At 37.6% G+C, this 24894-nt stretch overlaps 1 protein-coding gene across 1 annotated transcript in view; it reads right to left on the reverse strand.

The window, feature by feature from the left end:
- PDXDC1 (pyridoxal dependent decarboxylase domain containing 1) overlaps nt 1-24894 on the reverse strand; it is a 46239-nt gene continuing 21345 nt past the window's right edge. Inside the window, exons 7-23 of the mRNA XM_030578389.1 lie at nt 24082-24150; nt 23121-23199; nt 22071-22155; nt 21193-21241; nt 20990-21091; nt 20650-20775; nt 18473-18523; nt 15815-15878; nt 15309-15397; nt 12823-12928; nt 11552-11723; nt 10708-10820; nt 8197-8318; nt 5455-5547; nt 5261-5357; nt 4143-4247; nt 1-1860 (exon numbers count right to left, since the gene is read on the reverse strand). Coding sequence (XP_030434249.1) covers nt 1592-1860; nt 4143-4247; nt 5261-5357; nt 5455-5547; nt 8197-8318; nt 10708-10820; nt 11552-11723; nt 12823-12928; nt 15309-15397; nt 15815-15878; nt 18473-18523; nt 20650-20775; nt 20990-21091; nt 21193-21241; nt 22071-22155; nt 23121-23199; nt 24082-24150 — 1791 coding nt within the window. The 3' untranslated portion in view covers nt 1-1591. The remainder of the gene's footprint in view (nt 1861-4142; nt 4248-5260; nt 5358-5454; nt 5548-8196; nt 8319-10707; nt 10821-11551; nt 11724-12822; nt 12929-15308; nt 15398-15814; nt 15879-18472; nt 18524-20649; nt 20776-20989; nt 21092-21192; nt 21242-22070; nt 22156-23120; nt 23200-24081; nt 24151-24894) is intronic.

Raw genomic sequence — 24894 nt, forward strand, 5'->3', positions numbered from 1 at the left:
TGTTGTAATTTGAAGAATTTTTATTGAAACATTCAGGTAATATCTAAAGTATGTAGCTCTCGTCCAACAAAACCACTAGGTCAGCAATTCCAAATATAAAAATATTAAATTAACTTTTGATTTTGCCTCCCACAAATATACCCATGTTAATGTACTTCATTACCAGATTAAGGAAGACTAGTTGACTTAATTATTTTCCTACTTAAGAAAAATTGCACCGTTTTATCTGAGAAATATCTGAAATTATAAACAAAGTTTGACTTAATATACTTTAGCTCCCCAGAGAATCAAAAACTGAAAAGTTGACAGTACATATAAATCAATGAAAAATCCTTAAAATATCACACTATCCAATCCTGTTATCACTAGAGCCATCACGATGACCTACACATGGTAGTAATTTACACACATCCTATTTATGGAAAGGGAATACTGGTGATAGTGTTAAGTCAATTTTGTAGGGCTGGATCCATTTTTTTTAGTGTATCTATTTTGCTTCTACATTAAAGTCAGTTTCTGCAGGTGAAAATACTTCTAATATCACAAATTAACAGATTATAAAAGGAGCTATGTGCATGTAACCTATAATTTCAATATGTACAATAGCTACTAAAAGTTAGTTACTCAAAAATCAGAATAGTGTAAAACCATCACCACCATGACTTTTTCAAGCTTTACTAACAAGTATCTTTAAAAATACATAACCAAAAAATCCCATAACTCTGTTCATTGGATCTGGTTATAAAGGGTGTACAGCAGTAAATACAGAGAGCTGTATCAATGCTGCTTGCCAGTGATAGAGGCAAGAAATGACTGTGTCATGCAGAGGCACAATTACTTTCTAAAAGAGTTAACACAAGCCCTGTAAGATTGAGTTTGAGTGGGCCAATTCATTCAACAGCAAAAAAAAAATTTGATGGCAAAGCAGTATTTACATAGTCATACTATACACTTATACATCCCTGTCACTCATTGCATCACAACTGCTTGACAACCTTTCTATTAAGAGGCAATGGATTTCTAATGAACATTAGAGATTAAAAAAGCAATGAGATGACATGCACTACACATAGCATAGCTACCAAATTATTGTGCTTTTTTTTTTTTAAAGATTAAACTGATTTAAAATATAAAGGTGAGCAATTAGTAGGTTTATTGAATATTTTTAAATTAGGACCACTTTACAAATATCACCAGGTGCTTAACCTTAACACAAATGTATGATCAACTCATTAAGCACTGTAATGCCACCTGGATTCATACAATAACTGTCACTTTTGCCAAAAAAATATTCCTTCAGGCAAGTGTTTAAGTCATTAAAATAAATCAGGTATTTTAATATCACTTGGGAGATAATGTATATAGGATTGAAACAATTATCCTAAGTGTACAATAAAACAAGTTAACTGCCCCCTAGGGGGAAAAGCTTTGTTTTTAACTTGCTTTTGTGCAAAATCCCTGTTAATTGTGAATTACAGTAGTAGTTACTGTACTAACGTGTGGCACTGTTCATTTTGAATACATCATAAACGTCCCCATCGTACAGGGAATGTGGTTATTACACAAAGTCTTCATTCACAAAATCTGGTTTTTATCTTAGACTTTCTTGTTCCTCTACTTTAGTGCAGTCATTTCCTGATTGTTGTGATTTGTCACTTTGCAGGTCTTCAGTTTTGTCATTTACCTGTGCTATCTCATTCTGCTGCTCTGCTTTCTCTGTCTCCACAGTCCCTTGCTCTTGTACAGTAGACACAGAATGGGATCGTTGCTCCATCTTTTCCAAGTCATCAGTGTGACTAACTGAACTGGTCTCACTAAATCCATCAGAGCTTCTTAAAGATCTTTTAAAAAGCTTTTGACCTGTGAAAATGTTAATGAATATAGCATTAGAAGGCAGTAAATGCACAGATAAATCTGTACAAACAATAAGCCACATTTTAAAAAGCTGGCCTCTATTTTTAAAGCTGTGGATGCAATTTAGCACCAGCATTTAAGTTCATTTAGACATACAAGCACAGATGTGTAACTTATGTAATCTGCACCAGTAGTTGTTTGCACTTGTGTAAACAGTAACCCAGTTAAGGCTTGGCTGGAAAAAACTGATGGTCAGTAAAAAGAGCAAGCCAAGGGACTCATTACTTGATAAGACTGTTTTGGATGGGTAAATTACTGCAACAGGTCACTGTGCTTCAGAGGGATTTCCAGAGGATTAATGACCAACCAGAAAAACTGACAGTCCAGAACTAAATTCAAACTTAAATCTGACCAGAGGAAAAATGATATGACTATCAGTATAGCTTTGCCAGCCTACACTGGGCTAATTAACTCATTTACACAGTGAAAGGAAAGCAGCTCATCTTGCCTCTCCTGAGCAGACTTATGTTGTTGAAGTAATGATATCTTAGTATGAAGTCACACAAAATACCATGTTTGTGTAGTACAGCAAAAAAAACTGCAGTGCCCAAAATAAATAAATTACATTGTCCTTGGTTTTTTGCAATTGTGGGTGTGTTTTCTTGCTAATTTGCAAACTTCAGTAACCCTCAGAGAACTAGAGAAATTACAATTCTACAATATTTTCTACAGGAAAAAGCCCTGTGGTCAGAGGTAGTTATTACTGTTTAGAAGGATAGCTACCTCCTGCTGTCCCAGGAATTATTCCTTCAGAGCACAATGGGTGTGGGAAAAGATGGATTTGAATGGTGCTCCATGGAATGTTTAGCTCTATTGACTGCTGCACTGGTCATTCAAAATCAACAGGACGACAGGTACAATTATAAACAAGATTAGTGCTCTAGTTTGACTTGATCAGGAAAGTAATGTACAGTAACTCCTCACTGGTTAATGGTTTGTTTTTTTTGTTACGTTGCTGATCAGAGAACATGCTCGTTTAAAGGTGTGCCATGCTCCCTTATGTTGTTTGGCAACCGCCTGCTTTGTCCACTGCTTGCAGAAAGAGCAGCCTGTTGGAGCTAGCTGGTGGGCGCTTGGAACCCAGCAGCCCCCCTCCCCAGCCATCAGCTCCCTGCTCCCCTATGTTCCCTGTGCAGCAGTTGCCCAGCAGGCCATTAATTGCCTGCAGTTCAGCTGTCCCTTCCCCTACTGCCATGTGCTGCTTCTACCCTCTGCCTTGGAGCTGCTCCCTGGAGCCTCCTGCTTGCTGGGGGGGGGGGGGGGGGCAGAGAAGGAGGGTAGGTAGGTAGGGGGAGGAAGGGTGCTAATATCAGGATGTCCCATCTCTATAGAGCAGGGGGACATGGGAGGAAGCTTTCTGGGAGCAGTGGCTGTCTCAACTTGTTGATCTACTTAAAAAGGCAATGTACTTAGAGAGATGCACATTGCCCCCCCTCTGTTTGCCATGCTGTCTCCCCTCCCTCCATTTGTGTTGCCTTGTAGAGTGTGAGGCTATATCGGGGTAGGCAACCTGTGGCACATCCGAAGGCGGCACATGAGCTGATTTTCAGTGGCACTCACACTGCCTGGGTCTTGGCCACCAGTCGGGGGGGGGGTGGGGGGGAGATATGATCTGCATTTTATTTTAAAATTTTAAAAGAAGCTTCTTAAACATTTGAAAAACCTTATTTACTTTACATACAACAATAGTTTAGTTCCCTACTATAGACTTATAGAAAGAGACCTTCTCAAAACGTTAAAATGTATTATTGGCACGCGAAACCTTAAATTAGAGTGAATAAATGAAGATTCAGCACAACACTTCTGAAAGGTTGCTGACCCTTGGGCTATATTAACAACAATGGGTTAACCTTGAGGGGCTCAGCTGAGTGCTGGTTCATCATTTAGTAGTAAGGCATTCCCTGGGACATATCCTACTCTCTTGACTCCACCACATCAACCAAGCTTCACAATCATCATTGCTATGTATAGTAATAAATATATTTAAAAAATAGTCTTGTCTGGTGAAAAAAATTTCCTGGAACCTAACCCCCCATTTACATTAATTCTTATGGGGAAATTGGATTAGCTTAACATCATTTCACTTCAAGTTACATTTTTGAGCCACATAAAGCAAAACTCACTCTTTTGATTAGGCAATAAAACTCCATTATGTACTGATTGAACAGAGCAGAGTGTTCTTTAGTGTCAAACTGCACATTTATTAACATTAATTGGAGGAAACTTACCAGGAAGTCTTTGTTTAATGCGATTGGGAGTCGGAGTGGGAGGTGGGGTAGTCCCAGTCCCCTGCGCTTTTGATACATATGTGGGTTCTGTGGACTCTAGAGAGCCTGTCGGGGGAGGGGGGGAGGAAAAAGTCTTTAAAGGAGACAGTTTTATTGACACTACTAAATAATATTAGAACCAGGTAATGTTAACTAAGTACACATTTTAAAACTTTTCTGGTGCTCTCAGGGAAAACTAGGCTAGTACTTACTCCACAATGACATGCATGAGGTAAAAGTGGAATCCAATTAGGATACCTTTTCCATTCACTCTTTTACACTGCCATGGAATCCCTCCACATAGCCATGTTCACACTATACCCACCACAGTCAAGAGCTAGTCCCAATTCAGTTCTAACCTGCTGTTCCCAGACTAGTGAAGGTTGGGAATATGACAGGTCAGAAGACACCTGAACCAAGAACTCAGACAGAAAAATTAATTTAGAGCATGGAGGTCAATTTGGTGCCCCCGTAATATAGAATTTTCACTATATACACATACATACAGATACACATGTAGATATATCATGCTAGTATATATTACACACTTGGGGGAATGCTCTTATGACACTGTTAAGCTCCCCCCATCCTGCTGTTTTTTGTACAAGAAGTTAAAGCAGAAATCCAATTTTCCAATTTACACATCTGGAATTTGCACAGATGATTTGAAGAGCCCTTTCCTGTAATATAGTGGCGGGAACAGCAGCCAAATCCAGCAAATTGCTTTAATTTGACTTGAGAATTGTAAGTATTGAGATTTAAAGGGAAATGGACAGGTGGTGGCAGCAAATATTTTCTTATTCAGTGTTTGAGAAGGAGTAGACAATGTTCCTTTAGATTTTAAGAGTTCCTTTTTAATCACTTAATTTGGATGTCTTATAAATCAGTTAACAAGAAATCTGTGAAAGCAGCAAAGAGTCTTGCTCCAATATGTCTGTTAGTCTATAAGGTGCCACATGAGCTTTCGTAGGTGAATACCCACTTGTCGGATGCAAGAAATCTGTGTAACATTGTAAAGGTTTCCACATTTTACAGAATTATTGATAATGTACTATTGCTGCAGATGTATTTATTCCTACCTGCTGTTAAGTTAAATGTTCTTCCCTTTGGTGATGCTTGAAATGGAGAAAACCAGTTCAGCACAGAGCCAACTACAGGAATCTGTCGTAGCAGGCCCTGTAAAACATTCCGTTAAAAGATCATTCTAGTGAATGAGCCATCTAAGTCTTAAAGAGTTATGTGATGTACATAACAGATATTTTGGAATTCTTACCTCTTCAAGAAGTCTTTCTTCATTTGCTTTCTGAAGCTGAACCTGCGCTTCCTGTATCCCCTTTCTAACAACTTCAGTCATATTTTCCAGCAGCTAATTAAAAATGGAAGAGCATGCATTACTGCACTTAAACTGTCATCTTGGTCCCTTACATGAAGATTAAATTTAAATGGGGACGTGTGTGTATTTTCTGAATTAGGTCAGCAGTTGACTAGTGCCATTTATTTAATACTATAAATAGACAACTGTAGATTGAAAGTAGGATTTTTTTACATGGATCTTCAGGTCAGAATGTCACACATTTAATAGCAATGGCATGAATTTTCTCTTACTTAGATGTCGGCTACTCACCTCTAGCCAGAATTCTTTGAGTGTCCTCTGTATATTTACTCTCATGAATATGCCAGTGGTGCAGCTATGCTGGTGGAACCTTTTGAATGCAGTGCCTGTTGGAACGCTATTGCACCCTACCCTATATTCTCCTCTCACTGTTACTGAACTTTCTGAGAGCCTCAGCTCAAATAGGGAGCATCGGTGAAGGATATGATTTTGGATAGATTTTGTTCTGGCAACACTTTGATTTACCAGTCATCCAAGTACAGATATATGTGCATCTCTTGTCTCCATAAATGTGCTGCCACCTCCCTGAGGCACTTGTAAAATCTCTAGAGGCAAGAGAACAGCTGAAGGAAAGGACTCTGACTTGAAAATAATTCTCCTCTACTAGGAAGCAAAGATATTGGCAGTACAATGATCTGATTGAAATAGCCTTCAAACTGAGAACAGCAAACCAACCTTGTATAGAGAGAGAAGGTATTATAGATGCCAGTTTAAAGATATAGAATCAGAACTTCCTGATAAAGGAGCTGAATTTTGTCAGGTCTAGTATAGGTCAAAGACGCAGCAGTGTGGGGATCTGAAGAAGCCTTCCTTTTCTTTTCAGAGTCCTTATTGCTCCCTTCCAGATTTGACCTAAGTTGAGATTGTGGATCCACATGGTAAATTTTAGCTATCACTGTCATGGTCAGTTACTGAGGAAGTTCAGAATGGAGAATTGAACCCAGTGTACCAGCCATGACAGCTGTTTGCTTCCTTAGACTGGGACAGTGCCTAACCTCTGCTCAGCACCAGCAAGCTAAGGGCACATGGGGGTCAGTGTTTGGATCCCCTTACAGCAGTATGCTAAGTGACCAATGGAGTGCTCAACCACATCTGTGACAGACTGCTCTAGACACATCCACTGACTCCCGAGGCTCTGCTGACAGAGTCCTTCTTTGCACCACCAAAGTTCTTGGTTCCAAGGAAGGTGTCACTCCTGCAGATTGGCTTTGTGAGCAAAACCAATCACCAACAGGTTATTTCAGCTTTTCAGTTTCAGATCCAATGGATCAGGATCCTTTTTAGGTACCACAGATTTCTTGGAGATCTGAACTGAAGATGGCATCTTATGCAGAGGTCTCTTCTGCCTCTTCTCTAAAGTAGTATCAGGGTTCGTTTGCTTGCTCACAGATATATACAATATCCAGAGGGCTTGTCTGTCAAAGCCTCCTGCCAGCAGGACCATTTGCAGTCTGTTCTGCTGTTCTTCTCATACTCTTGAGGTGAAAGCACTTGAACCCCTAAGGGACAATGTCCCTCCCTGACAGGCATCTCATAAGCATCAAATGCGGGGCACAAGGTGCACCTCTTAATAGCTCTTCGTAACCACCATTGGATTCTAATAGTGGAACCAGAGGTGAACTAATAACTACTTAGAAAATTTAATATTTCCTTTAAAAAACAAACAAACTCCTAACCCATAACATGCTAACACAAGAAAACTAAGCTAAATCTATGCTAAGCGTAATGGGCACTATCCAAGTACAGGATTCAGGCTAAGAGTCCAAATGCAGTTCCTGATCTATCCACTGTAGCAATTGGAAGGAACTGAGGTGACTACGGAGCCAATACCCTCTTTTATAGTCTCACTCTCAATGTTCAGGAACAGTGAGGGAAGGAACAGGAGAGGCACAATAGCACTCCACCAGGCACTGCTATCAATGGTTCCACAGGCACAGCTACATAATCAGCACATCCCCTGAAGTGGGAATATTCAGAGTACACTTGAACAAGGATTTATTCTGTGGGTGCAGTGTTGTTCAGATAACCATCACTTTCCTTTTTACTGAAGGTTTTGTTATGACAACTTCAATAGGCCAGATATTAGGGATGGTAACCAAAGCGTCGCAGGTAATCCTATATAAGCACCAATGTTTTTACTAGCAATAAAGACATTGTAAATCCAATTTCCAAGCTGTTGATTTAACAAATAAAATCAATGAAAAACATTAAGTGGCAAATTTTCAAGCTGGTGTGTTGGCATAGTTTCACTGAATTCAATGGGATAATTTACACCAGTTGATGATCTGCCCGAGATCATTCAAAAGGGGAAACATTTTTCTGATGGCTTAAACCATTATGGAAACCGTACAGTCACTCAGTTTGCCTATTTCCGGACTAGAAAGGTGTCTAATGCTAGCAGAAGAGTTATAAACACAAAAATGTAAACATAAACCAAGGTATCATGAGAGAGTCATAATACTGTGAAGTTCTCTCACCATGTAGATGCAATCACTATATAGCTAAATACGTGCAATTTTCTTTCATATCAAAGAGTAAGAAGTTGCCCTGAAACCAGTTTGGAGAAAAACTACTACTAAAACATTTTGTAATTTTGAAAATAGGTAAGATTTCAATACATACTCTAGAATTTTCTTCAATTTCTCTGCCTGTTGCCGCAATAGTTTCTACCAGCTCAGAAACATCCAGATCTTCAGTTACCATGCCGATATACACACAGTTCTTCTCCCCTCCAAATTCTGGGCCTATGAACACAATGGAGATTCCATATTTTTACACTTTTGCAGCAAAATCTAAGTGCTTCTTTAACAAGGTTTCAAATTACAAAATGTACTAGATTGTGTAGTTAGCAAAAAGAGAAAAATATTTAGCTTCATAGAGGAAGATAGCCTTACAACAGGCTCCCTACTCACACTTATGTGCCAGGGAATCCAACCATATTTTTGTTTTAGTACTTAAGTTTTCTTTCAGTGAATTGGGCATACGCAAAGATTACACTTAAGTACTTGGCACTGCACTTCTTCAAAGAGGAACAACATCACTAAGTTTAGACAGGAAGTAATACAGTACATATTTTATACAACTGTGTGCTTATAAGTAGTAGTTTTCTATTCCAAAAGCTGTGGTGTTCTAAGGGATGCCACTAGGCCCTTTCTTCCCCTTACTGTTGAACATAGATGGGTTAATGAGGCCTTTTTACAATGAATACTGTATATACACACTTAAATAGCACATTATTGTACCTTCTAAAGAGCCACATTATTCTGGGACATCTTTCAACAGCATGGATCCATAACTGACACATTTCAACTTATTCTTAAAGATGAATATATAAGATTAAAACTCTCCAATAGAAAAGTAATGCTATAGTCGCACTGCCTTAAGTAGAGGTAACAGCAACACTTACTGATTTTCATCTTCAAAGCAGTCTACAACCATTGATCCTTACAACACTTGTGTAGTAGGCATTATAATTCTCATTTTACAGATGGAAAAAAAAACAGGTTAAGCGGCTTCCACAAAGCCAAAGCCTAATGAGCATGATAAAAAAAAGTTTTGCCTAAAGTCTGCAGGATTGGGGGTTTTAAAACTGTCAAAGATCTGGAAGACAGAAATTTCTGAGTTCATGTCTTGGAGCGGTCACTTAACCCCAGTATGAGGGAAATTAAAATACCCACCTCATAGAGATGGTTATTGAATTATGTTTACATAATTCTTAGGAAATTAAGGCCATGATCCTATAAAGTGGTGAGCACCTCCTACAAAGGTATGGCTCATCTTCAACTCCCACTAAAATCAATAGGACTAGACACCTGTTGATTAGCACCTCTTGAAATGTGGCCCTTCTTACTACTAACTCATGGCAAAACCATCTAAAAATGTTCACTTGCTATATTTTCAATGTTCCCATTTCATCTTTGAGAGAAAGCTGAAATGCAATAGCTGTAGGTATGCTCTTGAGCGCTGTGTGTAGTCTTTTTAAAGCAGAAGTAGCACTGAGAGGACCAGGCAAGGTTCACCTGGAAATTCCATATGTGCACAGAGGCCACTGTATAAGTTTATGCAGAATCTCATGTTTCACTGATTTTATATCACTCTAGTGGGGTTTTAGACAACTGTTTCTTTAAGCACATTCACAAGACATGAGGCCACTTGCTTTTAAAAAATTAAAAATGAGTGGTTTTATTAATTAGTTACAGTAAGACTGGAAACCACTAAGTGTATCAAAATGCAACACATTCCTACCATTTCAAGGACAATCAAAACATATTCTAAGACACTCATTTACTCCTGCAATATAGTGGTTAAAATGTAACTGAGTGTTTCAGTTATATATTATAGCCAGAGTCACCTAAAACATCTAACCTAGTCACAGAATGCAGTAAACAGCCCAGTTTGAGATTAAGATCCTGCTTCATTAGGTACAATACTGAGGCAGACACCTCTCCAATTAGGCACATATTATAACATACCTGGTGGTGGGTAATTCACTTGCACAATCAACTTATAACTGAGAATGCAATACTGGTATTAGTGATCATTAAGATCAACATGTTTATGACTGGATGCCTTTTTTGTCTAGCATATGCCACCTCTGTAACAATCAGAAATAGATTTAGGATTGGGGGACAACCGGTAAACACTGCATTAAGAAATGCTCTTCGCTGTTCCTAAACTAACAGCAAATTTTTGAATTTTCCCAATTAAGTCACAAAGAAAACATTCTTCCGCCACCCTCTCAAAAACAAAGTATGTCAGAACTTTGTCAATATAAGCAATATAACATTTGGGTTTTCTAGGATGAACACACTTCTCAGTTTAGTATAATCATGCTTGAGGTTTGGTGAGTTCTCTGGGAACAATAGGTGTACTCTGCTGAAGCTGTTGCTGACAAGCAACACTACTGCTTTCTAGTAGGCCTCTCAACTGAAACAAGCAGTGGGGAAGGAAGCAAGATCAGAGAAACAATATTTGTAGAAACACATCTACTGTTTAACGTAAAAGCAGACAGAACTTTTTAATAATACATGGATATATGACTTGTAGTGAGATTTATAATAGTTTGGGGAAGAAAGAATTGAGGGCATTAACCTGATTATTTACAGAACTGATATTACCAACAGTGATAATTACCCAAAGAAAAAGTGAGATCCGATTCCAGTTCATTTAATTTTTTCAAAAGTCCAGTGTTAATTTTCTCTGCTTCTTTCTCTTGTTTGTCATCATTCTTCCTATCACTGTTATACCTTTAAAATCAAGCCAGAGGACAGCAAGCCATTTTATTTTACAATACAAACATAACAGAACAAATCTGCACTTCTAACATCTTTCAACAATTTACCTACATGTACCTGTAAACTTGTGTAGTGGGTAAAGTTTGAATAGTGATAGCGACCAACCAAGTTGGAGAAAATTTGGTAACGTTTACAGTTGAAGGAAAAGCATTTTTGGATACAGAAAAATTTCTTAATAGCTTTTTGGAAGTATTGTATTGATAATGGCTCAGCTCTTCCTGATCACATAGGAACCTTAATGATAATGATCTCCAATATATGAGCAGCACTGTATTTGCCAAAAGAGATAAATAAGTTCTACTACTGATTAAAGATAAACTGACTGCAGTGGTAGGCTAAATACATAAGGTACACAGCTACATTAACGTTTACTACAAATGATCCACGAGGCTGCTTAAATTCTACTTGTTAACTCAATGATTTTGGCAAACCAGGTCTTTAACTTCTAGGAAGTTCCAAACTCTGTAAGTAATTTCACAAAATTCAGACATCCTCTTAAGAAAGGGTAGTTTATTCACAAGTCAGTTAAGAAAATTGCAGCTGTGCCATAAGCCAGATTTTGCTGGTCCAAAGGATCACTAGTGAAGAGGGCACTTATTCTCTCTGCTGAAGGTACTGTCTATCCAAATATCTCTTGAAGTAAAGCTCAAACAATGTCATGTCTGGAGCTACCTAACACTTACCTTACAACACCTAGTCCTGGCCAGCTGAGGTCTTCAATATATGACAAGCCTACTGTTCTTTTCACTTCTTGCTCAAATTCCTCTCTTAGCTGCAGTGTGCATGTCAGTATTGGTATCTTCATTTTCAAGCAGTCCACTAACTGATCTACATCTTGTACTTCCGTTCCTAAAACTGAAGAGCTAATGAATTAGCATGTGAATTACTGAACTGACAGAGTTTTCATATTTTAGATACGGTAAGACAGGTGCCGTGGTTACCCTATATTTATAGATAACCCACTTTACAAGCCAATCCTAAATATGATTTTTGAACATTATTGAATTATCTTAATCTGTATGCTGAAGGCTGTTTTTCTTCAGCTTGCCATTCGCTGAAAACACTTAACGCATCAAAATGGCTGGAGTCAAATATTAAGGAGAAAAAAATAAGCTAACTGTAATACCAAGAAACTGATTTTCTGATATTCTAAAGTAATAATGGTAGTTAGCAACAGGAAATCCCTCTCTCTACAGCCAAAAGGCTACAAAAAAGATCAGCTTCAGTTTTAATTACAAAGTTCAGTATCACCAACTACTCATTAAACTGGAATCCCTTGTTCTGTCGTTTAATTTCTAATTTAAAAGTTCTTCCCCATAGCTACCTCCATCTCTCTGTAACTTCAGAGCCTACACCCTCTTCTTGAAGAGAGAGGGAAAAGAGTTTTCTTTACAATACTAATAAAAATAACCAAGGTTTAATGGATACTATTTTCTTCTTCCAGTTAGTCTATTATATTCTAAACATGGGCTTAGTTCCTGTGTCTAATCATTTGAATAAGCAGGCCAAATTCTTTCTTCATTCTGTAAGGAGATGAGAGAGGGAAAGGCAAGGATATTTCATCTTCAATGTTTCTGTATTCTGACAGTATTAGACAGGAACATTACTCAGCTTCATACCTTGTTCTCACCAGTAAATGCAGACAGTATCAAGTAAAAGGCTTTACAGATGTGGTGCAACATAATATTATACAAGATGACAAAGCTACGGGAAATTCAGCTACTTCTAACGTAACTGCTACCAAGGCACAATAGAATATTGAAGTTGTTTTTGTACTGTTAAAACATACTCTCAATATAAAAGTAAGGAAAAAAGCAAACCCAAGGAGAACAGATTTAAACATACAGATGTTTTACACATGCAGGATATTTACAATTTTAAATAGCAAATTCCAATTTTTTTCACCTCAGGATGAAATATCTATGGAAGTGGCTAAATTAAGTGACTCATTTACCTGCAGAAGTCATTAATGGGCTAAAACGTACACATGTGCCTTCATCTTCTAGTTCTACCACATCAACTCCACTGGCAGGCACTAACTGTGCCAACTGTTCACCTAGCTGAAGGGACAAGGCAAATTAGAGGAATTTATTGAGCATTAATTTCTCATTATTGCCAACTTGCATTAGACTGTTCCCATAGTTTCAACAAACCATTTATCTGTTAAATTGTCCCTAGTAAGGTTTCTCTCTCTTTGCTTCTTAAAAGTTAACTATTCATTATTCCCTAAAGCATAGTAAAATTTTACCTGTGAGCAAGCTCAAAGCAACACCTATAAAAGCAAACAAAAGTTGCACACTTATATTAACAAAATGAAAACCTACTTCACAAATTTCTAAGCAAACCACAAAATGTGTAATTTTTTCAGTGGTTATTGGAAGATGGTTACCTCCTCTCCCATAAAGCAGGAATATGTTTACTTCCAAAATAATTAGTTTAAAAACAAAATCATGCACTTGTTTGTTTAAACAAGTTTTTTTTTTAGTAGGAGTTCTACTAGTAGCAGTTAGAGAAAAATACTGAAATTGCAGTATATAAAGGGAGGCTATCAACCAGAAATCTACTCAGTTTAAAAAAAAAATTAAAAATAGTTCAGATACTTTTGCTGCCATTCAGTCCATTTGCCAATTTTTGTGATTTTTTTTTAAATGGTTGTAAAAAGTTTCTCTTCCCCTGTTGCTCTGTGAAAATTTTACACTAACAAGGGCTGATTAAGTAAATGCATCAAGTAAAACAGAGAACTATCTGTCATCATTTTTGGTCTTTATTTGTAACAATAGTAGATAAAACTGTGTAATTTTTAAGTTGGCACTACCAACTTAAATTAATACTTAATTTAATACAACTAAGATTCACTGTTATTTATAATGGCAAGGTCTCTTTTCTGAAGATACCCAAATCCTTCATTCATAAAATCAGTTGCAAAATCACAAAATTTCTGCCAATTCATGCCAGAAGTACTTTCTATTGTTTTTATTTTGAAGAATGTGTGTTTGCCAAGGATCTCTAAGTTGAATTTCATGCCACTCTTGACTCTGAGAATAAATGGGTTATGAAAAATTCAAAAGGAAGGTCAGCCGCTGTTCAACCCACATTAATGCTACATGCTGTCATCAATCAGTGGGATTACGTGTTACAGGGAAGTGTGATGGAAACATGCAGCATAATTTCTCCTTCCTGCTGTTGTGTTTCCCAGCTATCATGTTTTCCAGCTTGGAAAGTTGTGTTTTAGCGCTGCCTCTTGACTTTCTAGTCCAACTAGATTTCCAGGTGGCTCAAAGCCTCAAATAGGTTAGGGAAACAACTGCAGGTGGGCAGTGGGCAATGGAGGTCATGAGTACATAGAGGTGGAAGGAAAAAAGTAACAGGTGGAAAGGTTCCTGAACGAAGTCCCCCCACATGTGTTCCATTTCATAAGATCTCTAACAGAATCTAGGGCTGCCTTTATTATTGGGGTCCCAAACAGGTTGGGAATGTATAACAGTTCAAATAATTATTAATTAGAGTATGCATATTTTATGCAATTAGAGATGCATTTTCTTAACACATAATGCAACCGTTGCTCCCACTCTGAATGTGAGGGAAAAAAAAGGAGGCACACATGGATTTCATACAAGACAAAGCATGGATAAGGAAGTTGTTTTGGGTAGGGAAAGAAGGTCCTGACACTCGGTAGTCTTGCTTCCCCCTTCCTCTAGTGCTTGTATAGTAAAAAGATTCATAAACCTAGACTGGAGTAGGGAAGTAGATACGAAGTTTCTAAGATTGAGTGGAAACTGACATTTCAAATGGATGTCAAAAGTAAATTAGTAGATCTTGCTGTAGTTCTTGATGTGTCAAAATTACTAGTAAGCAGTTTAACACCTTAAATTTTAGCTTACTCCACTTCTGAGCAGTAGAAACCTAGACAAGTTTTTGTGGCAAGAGGGAGGTGACACTCACTCCTCTCCTAGGATACTGGAATCCCTAATACAAGACATCCCTCACCTCCTGAAAGTACCAACTTAAAATGGAGACATAACTGTTGTAAAGTGAAAGCAACATAATTCAAATCTGCTTTTTTTTTTTTAAATGCCTGAGGAGAAACTAAATTTATTTAATCTCAGTGGCCTAAAGAAACGAAACACACACCTCTTGAGGTATGCAAGAGTTAAGAGAATCAATGTTTTCATCAGGGTTTAAAATTTAGCATAATTATTTTGTACCTTAAAACATATGGAAGACACTGGGTTGCCAGTGCTTCAGACTAAAACCATCTTTTTTTAATCCCCAAAACTCTCCAGGCTGATTTCACCTAGGATACCAAATAGCCATTTGGTGGCAACTGTCACTACTGACCTAGTTTGTTCTAGGTTATATAATTCTCTGAGGCACTCAATCCTCCTCTGTTTTACAGAACATCCATTTTAGTTCTTAAGAGAAATCAACATTAAATCTTACCCACTGATTGAAGGTGTCACAAATGTCTCTCTCATTGCTGGTTATAGGGGGCTGAATTATAGATGCCGGTCCAGCATGTAGCATCTGATCTGAACCCAAAGAGACAAAATTCGCAGAGACAAAGATTCATTTATTTAACTAAAGCAAAAAGCAATTTTTTGAGACAAAATTTCATTAAAATGTTGTTTATGAAATCTAGGAAAATTAAACTCTATTTGACCTCAAAAGGGCAAACATGGGATTTAAAAAGATGTCATTCCAAAAGCAATTATAGCATTGAAATGTATTTATTCCAACAATTTGTAATCACCTTCCATTGTCTCAATGCAATGGAATTTTGCAACAAGAATACAATTTATGAGGTGGTTCTAACCACTACTATATAAACAAAACTTGTTTTATGTTCAGACTAATTAGAAAAAGTGCACAATGTAATGTACCTAATACAACTAGCTTATTGAATTAATAGATCCGAAACCATCATGTTTTGTCTTTAAATTACACACCTATGTTTGGAAGTTCTGGGGAAAACTTGAAAACCACTACAGGAGAGCTAAGTTCATCTTCAACCTAAAAATGGAATTAAAAAAGCTGTGTTGTTATGAAAACACTTAAAACAGCTTTATTGTTGTAGGTACAAAACGGACATTAGAGACCACCACATCATTTGGTTTTGTCAGTATTAACAATGTTCTAGGTTCCGTAATGTTTTGACTCAGTACTAACAAAAAATTAGCTCATCATAAAACTTTGTGTAAATGATCTGGAAAAAGAGGTAAACAGTGAGGTGGCAAAGTTTGCAGACAATACAAAATGACTCAAGATAGTTAAGTCCAAAGCAGACTGCAAAGAGTTACAAAGGGATCTCACAAAACTGGGTAGCAAAATGCAGATGAAATTCAGTGTTGATAAGTGCAAAGTAATGCACATAGGAAAACATAATCCCAACTATATATACAAAATGATGGAGGCTGAATTAGCTGTTACCACTCAAGAAAGATCTTGAAGTCATTGTGGATAGTTCTCTGAAAACTTCCACTGAACATACAGTGGCAGTCAAAAAAGCAGAATATTAGGAACCATTAGGAAAGGGATAGATTATAAAAGACAGTAAATATGCCACTATATAAATCCATGGGACACCCAGACCTTGAATACAGCATGCAGTTCGGGTTGCCCCATCTCAAAAAAGATATGTAGAAATGGAAAAGGTACAGAGAAGGGCAAGAAAAATGATTAGGGGTATGGAACAGCTTCCATATGAGTAGAAATTAAAAACAGACGATTCAGCTTGACAAAGTTAACTGAGGGGGGGATGTGACAGATCTGTAAAATCATAAATGGTGTGGAGAAAGTGAAAGTGTTATTTACCCCTTCATACAACACAAGAACCATAGATCACCAATGAAATTAATAGGCAGCAGGTTTAAAACAAACAAAAAGGAATACACCTCTACCCTGATATAACGCGACCTGATATAACACAACTTTGGATATAACGCGGTAAAGCAGCGCTCCCGGGGGGCAAGGGGGCGCAGGGCTGCACACTCTCGTGGATCAAAGCAAGTTCGATATAATGCGGTTTCACCTATAACGCAGTAAGATTTTTTGGCTCCCAAGGACAGCGTTATATCAGGGTAGAGGTGTACTACACACAATATGATCAAGCTGTGGTACTCGATGCCATGGGATGTTTTGAAGCCCAAAAGTCTGACCAGGTTCAAAAAAAAGAACTAGATAAGTTCATGAAGGACAGGTCCATCAATGGCTATTAGCCAAGATGGTCAGGGATGCAACCCCAAGCTCTGGGTGCCCCTGAGCCTCTGACTACCAGATGCTGGGACTAAATGACAAGGGATGGATTACTTGATAATTGCCCTGTTCTGTTCATTCCCTCTGAATGCATCTGGCACTGTTCACAGGTTACTGGGCTAGTTGGAATCATAGAATATCAGGGTAGGAAGGGACCTCAGGAGGTCATCTAGTCCAAGCCCCCGCTCAAAGCAGGACCAATCCCCAGATAGATATTTACCCCAGTTCCCCCCTCAAGGATTGAGCTCACAACCCTGGGTTTAGCAGGCCAAAGCTCAAACGACTGAGCTATCCCCCCACAGTATAACCACTCTTACATTCTCAATATATACTTTGCTATGTTTGCATAAACTACCCCGCACAGAAAAAGGGATTTTATTCTATTTCAGTTACATACAACTGAATTTTGGGCACTATAAAGTGAAAAATGTGAATACATTCGCAGACTAATTTTTTTATTTTTTAAATAGCTTTAATTTTCCTTAGTGCTCTATGAACAAAGTTTCTTGCATAAATCTCTCTGAATAGGTAAGTGAGCTGTTCAGTGACATAAGTAGAAGACATCAAGAACATATATAGTGGGAAGGTGGAATGGCTACAGTGGATCTCCATAACTCATGAGTTCGAAAAGATTATTTTCACAAATAAAATTACTTTGTCACTTGCAGTGATCTGTGGTCATTTGTTTTCCATGAAAACTAGCACAAATATAGTAGTTATTCTAATACACAAGGGTCAGATCAATAAAAATATCTGTTGAATAGGGCATCTTTTCGACTGAAACTGGATTAGAAGCAGCTGCATTAGACATAACTCATTTAAAAACTAGAGTGTTCAGTTAAGAGCAGTATTTTCCCTTTTTTTTTTTAAACAAACATCACAATCCTGTATCATAACACCCTCAACAGCAGGACAACTACTTTGTCTACAGATGTAAGAATACCCACACTATATCAACATCTGGCCGGGGTGCTGCTAAATCCATAGTCAAGAATGAATTTCAAATATAAAAAAGTGCACCATAAAAGAATATGGAAAGTTTTAGTATATTGGGTGCTTCTCAGCAACACAGAGGCAGCCTCTGAGCATTATATCCACAGCTTGAGTGTGCAGAGAGAGAGAAACAGCAATGGGACAAGGAATACAATCTAGGGACCAAGACCTGCTATATGCAAATAAATGTATACAATTCCATTGACACTTTAAGGGGTAATTTCAGTAGTCAGAATGATACCACTGCTGCAGGTATGGGTAGGATCACATTTATTTTAAGGTAATTTGTTTCACAAAAAATTTGATATTTAATAACCACCAGTTGCTAAACTACTCCAAGTATTAAAGGCAGGTTGTACCGAAGTTTTAATGAAATCCATGTTCTTCAAGTTTTCCAGCAATCTCTGACTCTAAAGAACAAAGGATAAAAAACAAAGATTTTTTGGTTTAAAATTACTGTTCATGGACAGAAACACTAACTCAACATCCATAAGTGTGAGCTTACATTTACAAAGTTTAAATTTAGGATGCTACAAACAAGAATCTCTGTATAATTAATATTACCACTATCATGGAATATTAACAGTATATTATTTAGGAAAATAGTTTATTGTAGGACTCAAACATGTGCATATATGTATACACCTAAAGCTTTGTAGATAAAATTTACATTTTATTTAGTCCGTTCAAAAGACTGTGGATGTATAAATTCCCACATACTAATAGGATAGATTAGCACCTGTGGCCAACAGTCAGCCCTTGGGTACATATATACAGCTCCTATTAACTTCAACTGGGCATCAAAAACCTGAGAAGAATTAGCTTCTATGTGAAGGAAGATTATAGTAATGAACTGGTTATAGTTAAGGCTATGTGTAGTCATGGGTATTTTTAGTAAAAGTCACAGACAGGTCACGGGCAGTAAACCAAAATTCATGGCCCGTGACCTGTCCATGACTTACTATATACCCCTGACTAAAATCTGTGGGAGGGGCTGTCTGGGATTGCCATGGGTGCTCGGAAAGGGTAGCCCCGATGCTGGGGGGAGAGTGAGGGGGCAGGCTGCGGGACCCCACCGGTGCTTAGGGGGCACGCGGCCAACTTCGTGGGACCCCAGCCAGTGCTGGAGGGAGGGAAGGGGCAGGCAGCGGGCATGTGGCCTGGGACCCCTGCTTGTGCTTGTGCTGGGGTGGAGGGAGCAGGCACCTCCCCTTCCCCAGCAGCAGCAGAGTTTGGGTATGGGATGGGGCAGGGGGTTGGGGCTTGGGACAGGGTGAGGCAGGCTCTGAGTGGTGCTTATCTGAGTTTTCACTGAAGAGCTATAAACTTCCAAACAGTTCTTGCCACTGGCATTTAAGAAACCCTCAGTACTTCCATTTGTCTCAGTGATTTGTAAATTACTACTTATTATTTGCATTACAGTAAGCCTACACACCCCCATTGTGCTAGGCTCTGTACAAATACATAGTAAGAGACATTCTATACCCTGAGCAGCATACATTCTAAATAGAAAAGACAAAGGATGGGGGAAAGGAATAATTATCTTCATCTACTGATGGGGTATTCAGGCACAGAGATTAAGTGACTTGCCTAAGGTCACAGAGGAAATCTGTGGCATTGCCAGGCACTGACCCTTTTAAGTCCCAATCCAGTGCATAAAACAAAAGGCCATCCTTCCTTTAAAAGTAAAGATACTCAAGAGCTGCCTTGAAAGTAAACTTTACAATTAATTTTAAAAATCTGATTTGATTCCATATTTTTGGTGTAAGTTTTCCACTACATCTTTAGATTCCTTTAAACAGTTTTGATAACTAACAACTGCTTCTTAAACAATGTCCAAAAATAACAAAAATGTAAAACCTATAAACGCCTATCTGGATCCTTTTCTAGTGGGCATATTAAGGCAATGCCCCACTGCAAAGAGTGGTGTTTTTTACCTTGAGATAGCTATCTCAATGCAAAATCCTAGTGGAGACAGGACTCGGTTAGTTTTTATCTCAGTGTATCTTGTCAAGGTCTACCCCTATATTCCTCACTTGGGTTTTTTACCTTGATGTAGCTAGTCAGAGTAAACACTACCCGTGACCTGTATCCACTAGGATTTCACTTTGCATTTCCTAATTTCCCTTCCTCCCCGTAAAGAGGACATAGCCTAAAAAGAAGTGCCAATACTGTAGCTGTCAACATGGCTGGTCTTAGTATAGTATGCACTAACACGACACCTTCAACATACTTGGCAACAATTCTCACTTTATTTCAGATCCGCTGCACCTGTTTTTGAGATGCTTCATCATATTCAAAAATTTACTTTAAAATGGTTATCAAAGTGATCTTAAATAAAGAGATGAGTATTTATATAGTGCTACTGATGCCCAGATGACAGTAACCAAACCAGATACTGCCATTTAAACTAACTCTCTCTCTGGAGAATGAACTTATTCAAGTAAGATGGTAAAAAGATCCTTAACAAGAGCCCCCTGCCCACACTCAGAAAAGCAAAAGTTAGCACATCATTTGAAGACGAACTACTTCTTACCAGCTGAGATGCACGCTTTATTCTCTCTACAATCCCATCATGTCCCAGGTACTGCAAGGATAGCCACAGGGGCAGGGCACGGAGTTTCTCTACTGGCTGACTTGATGTCAGGCCTGCAGCTAAGGACTAAAGGCAAGAAAGAATACTGTCACTGAATAACTCAAATGTCAACACAATCTGATTCATTCTAACGCTATGAAAGCGCAAAAACATGTCACAACATTAACAGAAGGATCTTTTGCAACTTATTGTTTATTTAGGCATCTATAAAGGAACAAGGATCATGTCATGGTTGCAGTTTAAAGTCTCTAGTATTTAAATGTTCATTAAAAAAAGCTACCAAAGAAGGATCCTCATGTCTGTAGAGTGTCACTGCAGGTACTGCTGGGAGACCCAACCAGGAACCCAGAGTAAGAGTCATGCTGTCACATTTTGTTGCAGCCTAAAGAGGAAACATTCAGGTTTATTATGGGCCACCCAGATTTTAATTATGTAACAACTTTAAAGTCTAGAGCATTATACTTATGACACACCAGTACATACCAGTACTGAAGAGGAGACATAACCTAAAGCCAAAGTTGCCAAATTCACTCTGGAAAGGAAAACAGTCTTAGCTAAATTAATTATTTACAGCTTTTCTTCAACTACAAGGTAGCATTTTAATCTTCATTTTAAATATTTCATGCAGTTGTATAAAAGGGAAGTCATTTTTGTTCATGTATTTTTATTGCACATAAAGATTGCAATTTAATAGTCCAGAATTCAGACAAACTAAAATTTCATTTTAGTCTAGATATCAGTCCAACTTTTTAGAGATATTAATCCATCCTGTGCTAATCATACTTCATCAGTAGCATTCTGTCAATAATTCACAGCATGTCATAAATGTATAGTACACAACTGTGTACAGTGGTAGCTCAGGGCCAAATAGGTAACAAGCTCTGCTTGGAGGGCTCACAGGCTAAAAGCAGGGGCTCCTCTATTAACACTACTTATTCTGTTACTCCTGTTCTCAATCATGCTGCCTAGTGCACCAGTTTCCTTAGCCACCACATGTCCTCTAAATTTCATCTCTTCAAGCACTCCAGCCTCCCTTCGCCTCTTCAATAATCCCTATTAACTGTTACCTTGTGTCTTGTATCATTTAGATTCCAAGCACTTCAAAGCAAGGGCGGGTTGCTCACTGACTCCATGCTCAGTAATTACATATACATGAATAACCTTTTACAACAAAAAAGTGACATCTGCAGGGCTCTTACATTTTGTAGAGTGGCAAATTTATGTTGGCATATGAAACATTTAATAATGGCAAAACAGCTGTGGACATTAGAGTATGTCAGCTATGGAATTACAAGTTGCACCATTATCAGAAGTTTCATTAGTGAATATGATTACACAGAAAGAAGTCTCAAGTTCTGTACCCTTCTACATGTAGCCATATGTTATACTGCTCACAAAGTTCTTTCAGTCGCCCTATCTTGTCTGTATGACCTGCTCCCGGTGTACCTGAATTGAAACGAAAGAAAAGTCACTTTAAATATCAAATGTGTAATTCAGCAAACATATAAACGTTGATTGTGCATTTAACTCTAGCTCTACATGAATAAATAACCCCAAATACTGTTTAAAAGGTCACCTGCCGGGGGGGGGGGGGGAGGGGCGGGCGATATTTGGTGTCTTTTTTCTTTTCATTAGAAATTCAGGTCTTATTTTGAACGGACTCATGAAGTGCAGAGAGCGCTAGTGAAGTTATGACACTGGATACCATAGAAGTTCAACTTGATTGATTGAGAATGTGATTTTTATTCATAGTATTTAAAGCTCTGTGTTTTCTTATCTATTTAATTAAAAGTACTTGGGAGACTAGATGTCATAAGCATTCAGAAACTCAGCCATTTCTATTTAAAAAAGTTCAATACACCTAATTCATCAAAGAATGACCTCTGCCAAAATAAAGAAAACCTTTATTATTTTTAAAGGGAAAAAGCAAGCACAGCACTTTCTTCCCACCTCCACTTACAAAAAAAACCAAAACTTTCATCACTAAAGAATTGAAATGTTTGCTCAATTATTCATTCAGAGAAAGTTAATTTTTTATGTTAATGGCATGTACAACACCATAGAAAGGTTTTTGGTCAGCTTTAGAATCCCATTTTTCAAAAGCTAAGCTGTGCTCACTAAAGAACAAACTGTGGAGCCTTAAGTCATGCAAGACACCCGCTGACATAAATAGAACTACTTTTATGAGTAAGTTCTCATGAATGTTAATAATGTTGTACAATCTGGTCCTAAGTCACTCCTTTAAATAACTTCTTGGACAGCTAAATATTATGCAGTCACTATGATATGCTGTATCAAGGAACAGATCTACAACACAAGTCATCAATATTATCTACAATTCCAAGTTCTAAAAAATAAATACTTATTTTTTCTAGGATACTGTTTTACTACTATCTGCTCAGGATACTTACCAGCATTCGCCACTAGTAATAGTGGCAGCTTTCCAGAGTTAATATCATCTTTAATTAGTCTGTCCAATAAAGCAACATCCTGTCACCAATAAGAAAATATATAAACACTGCATTAGACAGACAGTACATAATATGTTCCTATTGAACTGCAAAATTGGGATTCTAAAAGTAGCACAGGATAGTATCCTGACATTTTAAAAGCTAATCCACTGATTAAATTCTTAATACCTTCTTATCTGAGTTTTCAATTTCCCCATTTCCACATAGCCCCAAAGACAAAAAAGGTCAAATACACCATAAACACACAGATAAAGTAGGTGCTTTTAAAATTCAGAGTTTTGAATTTACATTGGACATAATTCTACTGAAGAAACCTATTTAATGTATAGTCTTCCTCTTAAGAAGCATGGACTCAACAGTACTTCCCAATGCTACAAGCTCAGAATGTCTTTCTATGCCTTCAATGGGCGTTATATTGGGTCCTGGTCTACTTAGGGTTCATCTTTCAACTCTAAAAATCAGGCTTTTGTAACACAAACTTCCATGGACTATTAAAACACAGGGAAAAGTTTAATCATTCATCATAATGTCAGACACAGCAACAAAAAAGTTTAGTGTTCAAGCCTAAACTTTTCCTTTAAAAATTTACCTTCAGGGTCTACATATTTCCAGAGACTCAAACTAGAAAGCCCTTAATGACTGCACCAAAATACACACTGCAGATAATAAATACAGAGTTCAGGATACAAGTGCTACATGTATTTCTGATTTGATTACTTTTAAGAGATTAAGGCCAATTAACAGCCAATGTTCTCTTACATCTACAGCGAGAAAGCTCAGAGGATGAAAAAGTCAAATATTCACCACTTTTTCCTAACAACATTCTCAAATCATTCCTTAATAAGTGTTCTGCAAAACAAAAAGAAAAGGTCAGTTTAAAAAGACAATTCCCTAAACTTACCATCTGATGTTGGGATCCAAACATGGTGTTACAAGGCACGCGGCACATGCATGAAAGGGGCAACCCAAGCTGCAATGAGAAAGATGGCATTTGAACAACTCACACATGATTTATGTTACTTATTTAAACTGTTCACAGAACTACAAGGAGGAATCCAAAAAAGACATTGAAAGACGCAAACACATAGTGACAGAGGCTCTGCTACCAGTGATTTTCCTTGCATTTAAAAAATGAGTTTTCTGCTAGAACTTATGATTAGACTAAGAGTGGAGAAAAGGAAAAAAGAGTGAGATCGCAGTAAAGTAACAAAAGTGGTAAAATAACAGTTTAGCTTTTAACATGAGTAAGGGGAAGTAGACAATAAGTCAAACCTGGACATTTTTCAGAGTTTGTATCTGGTCTGCAGGACTGCACTACAAGTGGGCACAGATAAAACACTAATCTTCACAAAGGAAATGAGGCTGCTCACAATGGACTCAATCCTGCCCAGTCCAGAGCACTTTGGCCTTAATCCAGCAAACATTTAAGCATATAAATAGGCCTATTGAAAGTGTATATTATATATATATTCACTTATGCAAATTATTGCATAGTAGAGAGAGTTAAGACAAGAAATTTTCATACAATTTATGCAATATATTGCATATATTTTTACAACATGCTGTTGTATATAATGTTGGCCTTTTTTCAAAGATTAAATTTAAAAATCACAATTTCTCTTATTCAGGACCTATCTACAAGCTCACAATTCCAAGTAAAATTCAGTGAGATTAATTTTTTCAAAGAACTTGGATGCAGAAAAATATTCTTAGG

This window comes from Gopherus evgoodei, chromosome 10 (assembly GCF_007399415.2).
Source record: "Gopherus evgoodei ecotype Sinaloan lineage chromosome 10, rGopEvg1_v1.p, whole genome shotgun sequence".
In the NCBI taxonomy this organism is placed as follows: Eukaryota; Metazoa; Chordata; order Testudines; family Testudinidae; genus Gopherus; species Gopherus evgoodei.